Source organism: Mastigoproctus giganteus, chromosome 6 (assembly GCF_048544385.1).
Source record: "Mastigoproctus giganteus isolate SK-2022 chromosome 6, ASM4854438v1, whole genome shotgun sequence".
NCBI lineage: Eukaryota > Metazoa > Arthropoda > Arachnida > Uropygi > Thelyphonidae > Mastigoproctus > Mastigoproctus giganteus.
In genome coordinates this window covers 105,817,217-105,829,716 of record NC_143580.1, presented here as the reverse complement: position 1 = coordinate 105,829,716, position 12,500 = coordinate 105,817,217, and the positions used below count along the sequence as shown (strand labels likewise).

At 35.5% G+C, this 12,500-nt stretch overlaps 1 protein-coding gene across 2 annotated transcripts in view; it reads left to right on the top strand.

The window, feature by feature from the left end:
- The window catches only part of LOC150084488 (RNA-binding protein 28), a 141,483-nt gene that overhangs the window by 94,136 nt on the left and 34,847 nt on the right, over positions 1-12,500 (top strand). For both annotated transcript variants that reach the window (XM_090375241.1, XM_090375240.1), the window contains one exon: positions 5,701-5,856. In XM_090375241.1, the coding sequence (XP_090231367.1) occupies positions 5,701-5,856 (156 nt within the window). The remainder of the gene's footprint in view (positions 1-5,700; positions 5,857-12,500) is intronic.

Below are 12,500 nucleotides of genomic sequence, written 5' to 3'. Positions count from 1 at the left end.
CTCAGCATTGTTATGGGCCTCTGTGAGAGCTTGAAGGGCAGGGTGGAAGCCCTCGAAGCATCTAAATTGAGCTTGCTTTCTTGCAGCATATGCTTCTACTAATGCTAATGCTAACAATAACTAGCAGCCTAGTTATTGTGAATTGGATTTAATCATTATGTACAATTCCACAGCAGTCTTCTATACAGGGTGTCTCGAAAATATTGGTACAAACGTTTAGGGGAGGTAGGTAACATCTTACGGAATGTGAATCGCATAGGAACCCATAAACGTCACGGAAAAGTAGTAGCAGAGGCACAAGAAGCAGAAATGACACAAGACAGTAATTAGTGGCAAACATTTATTTGACATAATATTAACAATGGAGTACGAGATGGATGCATTTAATGATGTTACAACAGATGCTCGAAGGTTCCACTATGAGACACGATGCATGCGTGACACCGACGCAGCATGGATTGGCGGACACAATCGAACACACCTGGAGTTTCTTTGACAGTAGCAGCAGCGCAGTCGAGTCTCGTCCCGAGATCCATTTTTCTCTCTCCACGGGCAATTCATACACGGTAGATTTCAGGCCCCCCCCCCACAGAAAGAAATCAAGTCTCGATAAATCAGGTGAGCATGCGGGCCAGGCAACGGGTCCACCCCGTCCAATCCATTGACGCCTTTTCAAATGATCACGAACACACCTTCCATAATGGGCAGGCGCCCTGTCATGTTGAAACCAAATGTTGCGTCTCACATTTGCTGGAACATCGTCAAGTAACCCTGGTAGAACTTGTTCAAGAAAGATCCGATATTTAGTGGAGTTCATGCGGGATGGTAACAAGTATGGGCCGACTAAGCAGTTACCGACCATACCTGCCCATACATTTATTGCGAAGCGATGTTGTGCCACATGGGGGCGCATACTGTGTGGGTTGTCATGAGCCCACACATGAGCATTGTACTGATTGAATAAGCCTTCCCGAGTGAAATAAGCCTCATCGGTGAACAAAACATAGGCTGGAAAATTCAAGTCTTGAAACTTTCTTGCAGAAACCACTGCACAAAAGCCACAGGTGCAGGATGATCTTGGGGGGGAGCAGTAACTGAACCCTTTGGAGATGAAAGAGGTGTAAGGAATCGTCATGCCAGACATGCTGTACACTGCAACGAGACACTCCTAAGGCAGAGGCAACGGCACGTGTGATGGTAGTAGGATTATTCTGGACGGCATTCAACACACTTTGTTTCATGGCAGGAGTTTGTGTCGCACGTGATCTGCTCGCACTACTCCTGTTACCCATAAATGACCCATAATCGCACAAATTTCGATGCACACACGCAAACAAATGGTGGTCCGGTACATGTCTGTCTGGGAAGCGTTCTCCATAAATTCGTTGAGCGGCTCGTCAATTGCCCTCTGCTAATCCATACACTAGGTGCATGTCTGCCAGCTCACAATTCGTATATCGATGCATGCTCTTTGTGCGGCGAAGACTGCTTGAATGAGTAAACCAGAAATTTTCTCTCTTGCGAACTGATGAACAGCACTGTGTACCGACTTACAGTGACGTTTCCAGTTATGGGTTCCTATGCGATTCACATTCCTTTAGATGTTACCTACCTCCTCTAAATGTTTGTACCAATATTTTTGAGACACCCTGTATAATCAACACACTGATTTCATTCCGTCCAGCCACCACTGCAATCTAGTCAATATTGATAACCAACTCGACCAAGAGGAAATATTAGAGACCAGTAATCTTTTTTTTTTTTTTTTTAAAGGAAACTAAAACTGGCCAAAATAACAATTTTACCTTGAAAAAACAGGCAGATTGATGTTCTGCTAACATAAATAATGCATAACATTAGTAGATTTAAAATGGTGCAAGGAAACAAGCTTATACATCAGTTACTTTGTACCATCTGCAAAAAGAGTAGGGGGAAAAAAACAACTCATCTGTCCATTGCCTCTAATAATTTTTCTAATTCTCCCTTAAATTTATTTAATTTTTCCACTTCCATGACACCAGATTACTCTCAATTATTCTCTGGCTGAAAGCAAATTTTTCTACATCTGTCCTGCAGCCATCCTCCTTTGGAATGGGAAGTGCTTCCATTGTGGTTCTGCAAGCATCATTGTTGGATGCAGATGTGGGAAACCACAGGTGGCGCCTGACCCTAATACTATGTCGGATGCAAAACACTTGCCTTTCAGAGCTTTCTTCAGACATGGAAACAGGAAGAAATCACACAGGGCTAAATCTGATAAATAAGGAGGATGTGGCAGAACCTTGGCACCTATGGCAGTGGTAAATGGCTGCACAATATTTGCTGTATAGGTTCTGATATTGTCTTGATGGAGAAACCACTTCACAGCAGAAAGTTCTTGGCATTTCTCATGAATGGCTTGGCAAAATTTGACCCTGAAACCCTCAGAGTATGCTTCACTATTCATAGTTGTTCCACGAGGCACAAAATGTGTAACAAGAATGCCTTTTATTTTCAAAAAATACAAGAACCATTTGTTTGTAAGCCGAACAAGGAGCTCGAAATTTCTTAGGTCTTGGTGAATCAGAATGTTTCCATTCACTCGACTGTTGTTTTGTCTCTGGATCATAGTGAACAATCCAAGTTTCATTACAAGTCACTATTCAATTTAAGAAGTTTTGACCTTGTGTCTCAAAACAAACAATCATTTATTTGCGCACGTCTACTCTTTGCTGTTTTTGTTCTGGAGTCAAATTGCATGTCCAGCTGGCATAGATTCACAACATTTTCAAATTATCTTTCACAATATTGTGAGCACTACCATATGAAATGGACATTCTAACAACTAATTCAGAAAATGTAATTTGCCTGTCTTCACCTAAGATTTCCTGGGCTTTTGCGATTTGCTCATGAGTTATTGAGGAGGAAGGCTGACCAGCTCTTGGGTCATCTGCAACAGAGTCACTGCCTTCACTGAATCACTTCTGCCATTTAAATATGGCCATCCTACCAAGACAGTGACATATCCAGATATCACTGTAAGGGGAGGCATGGAAACCAGGTCCGGGTAATGTAAGGGGGGCATAGTGACCAGGCTTTTGAGTTTCTTTTTTTTAGAATGCCTCGTGTTTTCTGTTTCTTTAATTTCAAATTTTTGGTTAAGGGAGGTGCATATGTTCCTTCTGCCCACCCCTGTACCAAGACACTCATTACCATACACCTCATTCATCTCTTTAACTGTTTCCGATGCATTTAAGCTCTGTCTGACACAATAACGAATCACATATTGCTATTCAATCTGTATGTCTCACATGAAACTTGCTTCAAAATGATCGTCAGTGACATGCTACTAAAAGAACTCTTCACACAACACTAGCTCAACAAGTACTGGCAATGCACACACAGTCTGCTCAGTAGTGATCAGGGAGAGCACCTCTAGCTACAGTTATGGAAAGTTCACACGGTAAACATAAAATCTTGCACCAGTCCACAAATTAAATGATCACCCCTCATAGAAGCAAGTGTATGGGCATCTGTTTTTGCTCTTAGTAATCCTAACACAGCCCACATATTAGCTTTTCTCGTGGGGATCCCCAGCAGGCCTTGTAATCCTTGATACCTTGCCTCTTACTGACAAATGCTTGAATTCCAGCTTCTTGAAAAGATAAAGTAGACAGGTATAATTGTGGATTATATGAATTTTACCAAGACAGTAACATATTTGATTTAATTTAAGTTGTTTAAAAAAAATTTCTTAAATTATAGGTTGTAGCCTAATGTATATATTTATACATTAGGCTACAACCCAATCATGGCATATGAAAAATTATAGATTCATTTTAGATTAATTAATAGATAGATTAAGTATATAAAGTGCTTAGCATCATAATACACAGCCATTTCTGAATAAACAGAAAAATTTTAAGGTGGCATCGTTTTAGGTTATATCTCATATTGTGAATACCTTCACAACGAGTTGCCATGATATTGCACTACTTCGAATAAGTAACGCTTCACCTAAGGAGAAGACTAGTGTTACTTATTCTCAGATAGGTACCACCACCCAGACAGCACTGTTTCAGGGCTATTTGGCCCTTCGTCAGTGAGTGGGTAGGTGAAGCGTTACTTATTCGAAGTAGTGCAATATCATGGCAACTCGTTGTGAAGGTATTCACAATATGAGATATAACCTAAAACGATGCCACCTTAAAATTTTTCTGTTTATTCAGAAATGGCTGTGTATTATGATGCTAAGCACTTTATATACATAGTCTAAATTTGTTCGCAGCTTGAGGCTCTAGCCCTAAATGCGCCTTAGTCTAAATACATCATACACCATCAGGCATCTCTCATATTGTGGAGTTATACTTCATAACTGTTTTTGCCATCATTGCATCACTTGGGTACCTACCCACTCACTGACGAAGGGCCAAATAGCCCTGAAACAGTGCTGTCTGGGTGGTGGTACCTATCTGAGAATAAGTAACACTAGTCTTCTCCTTAGGTGAAGCGTTACTTATTCGAAGTAGTGCAATATCATGGCAACTCGTTGTGAAGGTATTCACAATATGAGATATAACCTAAAACGATGCCACCTTAAAAATTTTCTGTTTATTCAGAAATGGCTGTGTATTATGATGCTAAGCACTTTATATACATAGTCTAAATTTGTTCGCAGCTTGAGGCTCTAGCCCTAAATGCGCCTTAGATAGATTAATTAATAGACTAAAATTTATGCTTACCTGAATTTTTGCTGTATAAGTCTGCTTCCTTTTTTCCAGTCATCTGTTACATCTAATATGGTCTATTGCAGTAAAATTTGCATTAAGCACCACTGTTTAATTTTTAATCCACTTATTTCTACTCTTTCTTTTAAAAGCCTGCATTGACATTTAATTATACTCTACAGTATAATTAAATAAACTGAAGACAGCTGTAAGCATATACAGTATCTCCTTATGAAGAAGGTCACAAAACCATAACTTATGGGCATTGCTGACTCATTTCATCACTCTTATCAATGCTATATGTGTACATGGGAGGTTTTGGTTATGTACTATACCTTGCCTGTCCAGGTACTCATTGCAGAATTATGGTTTCTTCATAAAGAATACCTCAGTATGGAAACATGTTTGCTAATAAGAAATGGACAGTCTCGTAGTTTTCTTTTCAAGAACTCAGTAAGTAAACCTGAAAACACAACTCCTGTTGAAGTTCGTGAACTGTTTTCATGTGATTAAGATGAAGTAACAATGTATGTTTGTGAAAAAGTATATACAGTATATAATAACTGATTTTTTGATGACAGTTTAGCACTCAAAGTTTGACTTGCTAGAATGTAAAGCATGTTAATAGTATTAATAGGAAAAAAATTAATTCTACACTAGTACTGAATGGAATATGCATAAAATGAGAATTTTTTTCTGTAATGAGTGTGATTATATGAGAGAGAGATGCATATAAATCTCTCTTTTTTTTTTTTTTTTTTTACAAATGTGTGTTTGATTTTAACTGCTGCTGCTTTTAATTAAAAGCAGCAACAGGCTTCTAGATGCTGCTTGTCATCTTTTCCCTCTTCATAATTGTTGATATAAGTTTGTGAAAGGAATGTGGAATGACATGATCATGGTTCTTAAAATATAAGATTTTATTTAACCATTTAAATTTAATTATTTTAATTAACAGATGAAGAATTCATTTATCTATACATTGATTTTCTAGCTGGAAGCTCGAAAACGCAATCTTTTGAAGAAGAACTTCCATTACTTTATTTCCAAAACTAGATTATGTGTTCACAACCTGCCTTCAAATGTTGATGATAAGATGTTATATAGGATATTTCTTCATGCAGCTGGACCACAGGCTCAAATCATAGAGGTGAGTAATTATGCTGTTTTAATGTAATGCACTAAAGTTTATAAAGTTATCTGCAATCTCCCTCTTAACTAATTCCTATCATATGCTCTCATATTTGGAGAAACACTTGTGTGACCAAAAAGTCACACAAGTTTCTTCAAATATCAAAATAACTAGAAGTCATATGGATCCAGATCGGATCTCCGAGGTAAGTGGTTTGGTTCTTTGAAGGTTTTTTCTGATATGAGTTTCCCTCGGTGTTCTTTTTTTATGTTGCTCCATTTCACAAACAACATGAATTAGTTCACTTCAGGCTTCTAGACTCTGTTCAAATGATGGCAGTCAGATTTTCGTAAAAAAAAAAAAAGCTGGTTTTTATGAGCCATACTCTCCAAAAGAATAAACATTTTCCATTAAGAAAACAGTGAGCACAAGTGCCAGAATGAGCCAGTCAGGGCAGTTATTTAGAATTGAACTCTCACACTAGTCATATGAAATATACAGGGTAAGAATAATTTAAGTCAACCGATACTAACTGGTCTGTAGCTGGTTTTTTGGAGAACAATAAAATTTAGTATATGAATAGTAAAGATAATGAGGAAGAGAATTAAAGCAGAAAAAAAAAAGAAGTAAAATTTTCAAATAATAGGTGGAAATTGTGTGCTAGCATTGCACAGTGTACATTGTAGCTAAGTCCAAGTCAAGCAGAATGCAAAGATATACCATCTTGGTTATTGTAATATGCAAACCCTTATGCAGTTTTCATATGGGAATTCATAAATACAGTTACCCATGTTTAGTGTCTATTGTTTGTGATATCCCACCCACTCTCCCTCCTCCCTTCCTTCCCTGTTTTATATTTATGTTATAATCATCACTGTTACCTCTTTGGATTCCCCCTCATTTCTAAATGTTGATGTTATTTGGTATTATTATCAATTCAGTAACTTCTAAATTTTTTATTTTTAGGGTTTTTTTGTTTTTTTTTATAATAATTTTGTCTGTTTTATACCTTTTTATATAATTATTTCCTTCACTTAAAATTTTCTGCACTGTTCTTTCATATTACTTCCAACTTTCTTTTGCTAAACTGTACCTTTTTATATTATGTTTACTCAAAAAAAATTAAAAAATTAACTTTGAAAACAAGCAGTAAAGAATGAGTTATAAAAGATTAATTTATAAAAGAATATACAGAAAGAAAGACGTTGGTGGGTGCAAAGCATCTGCAACTGCATGTTGCTACAGCATAATGCAGATCAAACAAATGCCAAAACCAGATAAGATATGAATATAAAGAATATAGAAAAATATAGTTGGCAGAGAGAAAAATATGAAGAGTGGAGGGAACTAAATTAAGACAGTGTGTGCCTCAAAATAATTTAGAATAAGTTAATTTGGAAGGCCAGCACTCCAAATTTAAAAGCCAATAAGATATCTACCAAAGGATACTTGACAAGTATGTGAAGCATAAATAAATAAAAACAGATTAATCATTGAGCCCCATCTCTTTAAAAGCCAATAAGATATCTACCAAAGGATACTTGACAAGTATGTGAAGCATAAATAAATAAAAACAGATTAATCATTGAGCCCCATCTCACTGGTGAGGAACAATAGTTGTGGATCCTTCTACATCCAAACATTAATAACCACTGCATATAAAAAAATTCCATTACCTAATAGAATAAAAAAAAAAAGCTTAAAGTACTTCATAAAATTTTTAATTTTATAACTAATATATTTTATCCTAAATTTTATACAAAAAAAAAATCACTACTTGTTTCAGATTCATAACATTATATAAGGACAGATGTGCTAAAATTACAGGAATAACTTTCAAAAAGCTTTTCACCTGGTAGTCGGTCACTTGACAGCTGCCCAACTTGTCTTTTTAATGTCTCGAAAATGTTTTAAGTTTTTTTGAATTCTGCTGAAACAGTGCTAGTATTTCATCTCTTCTTATTGGACTGCAGTATTTTTTTATTTTTTTTAAGTTTTAATAAAAAATTTAAAATTTTAAAACATGCTGTGTTCTGCACCTTTTATTTAAAAAAAAAAAATAAATAAATAATGATTCTGTTATGTGTTCAAAATTTCAAACATATACAGTCAGTCCTCGTATAACACATGTTTACACTACACGAATTCGATCATACACGATTTATAAATAGGGGAACGATATCTTATATAACACGAACCGAATTCGCTTATGCACGATTCGCCTTTGTGTTTACAAGAAATGGCAGTCGAACGCAGAATCACCCCAACCGAACGCAACACAATAGGAATGAAGAGAAGATTCTGAAGATGTATTTATGTTTTTTATATCAGTGAAGGGGAAACACATTTCACCCTAATAACGTAAAAACCAACACAATTCCAGCTATCGGTATAATCGCAAATGCAATTAGATAGAGTTTACTACCAGTTTATAACAAATTCCACTAGCAGAAACGCAACTGGAAATTGTTTTTATTGTTTTAACTCCCAGAAATGTGCTTTAGTAAAATGTGAGGTGTTAATAGTGTACCTCTGCCTTTACAGTGTTGTTTATTCAGTTGCTACACGCGCAGCTTTGTTTATGTGTATCAAGCATGCCTCTTCGTTTTGTAATTGTGCCTTATTCCCTAAAAATTAGTAAAATACTTAAAAGGTGTGAAAAGGAAGCGTCCTGGAAAAGGAAGACACTGCAGATTCAGAGAGAAAAAGAAAAGCAATATCGATAAACAGAGGCGGACTGGGTCAAAAATTCTCACCCGGGAAAATTTATAGTGGCCTCATACTATGGTTTATGGCCATAAGCCCACCGGGGTTTCCCCGGTAAGGCTTATGGCCAGTCCGCCTCTGTCGATAGAGAAAAAATATGAAATTGTGAAATGCTTTGAGCCAAATGAAATACCATGTGATATTGCACGTGCTACAGACCTAAATGAGGTAACGTCGAGAATTACAAAGAATGCGGAGAAAATAAAAACAACTTTCATAGCAGGAACAACTCAAAGTGTAATTAAAATCCATTAGATTAAGACACAAAGAATTGGAAGAGATGGAATGGCTGTCATCTGTTTGGATAGAAAATCAAACAAAAAACAAGTTTGTTTACTATAGAAGCAAAAGTATTAGCAATATTTTATTACATAATAGTTGTAATAAAATACATAAGTATTTTATTATAAATTATCATAATAAAATACATAAGTATTTTATTACGATAATTTATTGTGTTTGGTAATGTTTTGGTTACAAATGTGTGTTCAATCTTGGGTGGTCAGCACCTAACCCTATTTTTCCCATAGGGCCTGTTGTTTATATTGCACGATTTTGTATTGCACGAGGGTTTCCAGGAACACGACTATCGTGCTATACGAGGACTGACTGTACATGTATTTCTACTTATTATGTATATAAATATTAAAAATATGAAAAATATATGTGCTTCATATTATTCCTATCCTATGGTGATGATATTGTATGCTACTTGCCACGCAAATGCCGTGTTGGTGATTCACAAGCAATCAAATCTCCTCTGAAACTGTAAACAGCTGCCTAAATACATTCTGTAAGTATGCAAAATTTTTTGGCCTGTCAGTTAATCCAGAGAAGTCAAGCTAGCTCATCTTTATTCCAAATCGGATGATTTCTGCTGATGCAGCATCTTCTCTATGTCCGGAAATGGCAGGATATGTTATGATTCCCACAGACAGTGTCAAATTCCTAGGAGTAATTCTTGATGCCAACCTCACCTATAAACAACAAATCCAAGCTTGGTATTCCAAAGCCTTGAGAGCCTTCTGGGGAATGAAAATAGATCTGTGCAAAACTCACAATAAACATAATCAGGAAATATCTTGCAACTTACTTCTGTAGTATGCTCTCCTATGCTGTGGAAGTTTGGTCTGCCGTGCCATCCACCAGCCTCAGGAAACTATGGAGTCTCGAATTCTGGGTGCTGAAGTGGGCCAGCTTTTGGTCTCATCAGATCTACATCTAAATCTGCACTCTGCTCCAACATGCAGTACATGCCCACAGTCCACAGAGCCTATGTGCTAAAAATAATGGTATTCCTTCATCTGTGCTCATCTAAGCATGATCGTATCAACATCTGAAACACAGTTGGTTAGTGTTTGCCAGGAAGACATCTCCGTAGTAACCCCTTCCTTGTGCTCAACGCTCCAGAGGTTACAGAATTTCAAGAGACATTTCCCAGATGTCACTCTGGATACTCAACTTGCTCAACATCGACCTGTGTTCTATTGACAAGACATATCGCGATGGCATCTTGGCCTATCTTTCTATTTGTAAAGGACAATTGTGTAAATGCCGGTCCTAGTTAGCCTAGTTAGCCAATGGCATTTCATGTTCTGCTGAACTTGTAGTTTTCATTTTAATTACTATTACATTTTGATTATTATTTTTTATTTATTTATTTATTTATTTTTAATCTTTATTCATTATTGTATCTAAATTCTCAAGTTATCTTAACTCTGTATCTCTGTGTTTGTTCAGTTGTATAAACAGCATATTGTAAGATTCCTCTGGCTTTCTGTGTAAGGAATCACTAATGTATACAATTTGTGTTAATACTTTTCTTATTATTATATTCATATACTTGTATTTCATACTCATTCTTATAAATTACCTTTCTCCTTATTGGACAATCCATATGTCCTATTTAAATTATGTAAGTTCTTATGCACATGCTGTTGATCAAATTTATTTGCCCGTCTGGTCACCTGTGCTATAGATCCAACTTGTAGTTGGATCTATAGCACAAGAGACCAGATGGGCAAATAAATTCACAAATAAGTAGTGCTCTGTTTTTCCTATGATTGCTATTAAGTGGAAGACTTTAATTTTACCCTTAAATATTACATAAGAATGGTCAACACTGTTGCCAAGTGATAAAAAAAAAAAAAAATTAGAAAGTTGAAGGGGTATTTATAAACAAAAATTGCTCTGGATTTTGGGATCCATGCAGATACTCTGTCTACAGTTATTAAAAACAAACATTTGGCACTTGAGCTCTGCATAAGAAAACCATTGGTTCTGAACAGAGAAAATAATTCAATCTTTGTAAATTTCCGAAGCACTGAAGAAGGTATGGTGTTGTTGATTAAAAGTGCATGAGATAAAATATACAAATATCAGGTCAATTTTGAGAGAAAAGACAGAATTTGCTGAAGAGCTAGGACACAGTGAATTAAAGAAAGGGTGAGATAGTTAGATAAGTGTAAAGGTTGTAATTGTTTCTCACATAAAGTTTTGAGCAGTGAGTATTGCAATGACTGTGAAATTGATTGTCATTATTGGAGGAAAGAGGTTCTGCTGCAGTTGATTCAAAATTCTGACCAAGTTACATTTACAGCACAGATGAAACATTGCTGGGTTTTTTTTTGGTTTTTTTATAGCCCTTCCTAATAAAACATGCATATTAAAAAACTGTGCCATAGTAGGAAAAGAAGCAAAGATCGTATGTCTGTGCTGCCATACACTTAATAGTAATCGCACATAAAAACTGAATCCTTCGGTAATAGGGAAGTTGAGGAAGCTGATATGTTTTGGATCACTCTCTGTGATTTACGAAAACAGCAATGCAATTCAAACAGCATTGATCAATTCAATATTTGAATATTGGAATAAATATTCAAACATTGAATAAATAGAAATAGAAATTTCTGTTTATTCACAATAAATAGAAATTTCATTATGGGAAAAGTAAAATTCTTGTATTTGTGGGCAACTGTCCAACACGTTCTACCATAACGTAGCAACAATTGTGTGCAGTAACAGATAGATTTATATACCACTGAATATGACAAATAAGCTATATCCTTTGGATCAAGGTATTATAAAAAAATTTAAATTAAATTACTGTAAAAATATTTCGAAAATGTTGGATAGATATGAACGTGGGAAAATATATGATATTACACTTCCACATAGTATGAAGTGACCCCTGGAACAATTTCAAACTGTTTAATGTATAATATATTATAATAAATATATATAAAGGTGAAGAAGTATATAAAGATGAAAGAGAAAGGAAGCTAAGAGGAAGGTGAGATTCTCCTGTCAGAATTTGAATGGTGCAAATTTAAAGAGCAGTTAAATTTTGAAGCCGCATTTCGATGATTGTATGGATGTAGCTTGTGATGTGATAGCAACTGAACATCCAACTGGTGCTTACACCACTTCGATACACTGATTGCATCATGTATTTAAACTGAGTTACTCTCAGTTGATGTACATGATGCAATGAGTGCCTAGAAGAAATGTCAGCGATGATAATTATGTAATTCATGCTGTCAAAACGTGTTCTTAATATCAAAGAAATAACACAAAGGTAAAAGTAACCAATTTATTTAAAATAAAAAGTACTTATACAAGTACTTGTACTTGTTTACATAGTAATATATATTTTGTGTTTTGAATTTGAAAAAATTAAAATTAATTCTTTGTGTAATTTAAAGTGATTTGTAAAATGAATGTAATTACTAACTCAACATACATTATTACAGAATTATTCATAAAGGTATTGTTCTTGATTTTGCTAATATTGTAGAGATACTACTTGAAGAAATTAATTTTTTTCTGTGATCCGTAAACCTGACATAATTCAGCTAAAAGAGCAATAAGAAAAATGCATATCCATAACTCAAATT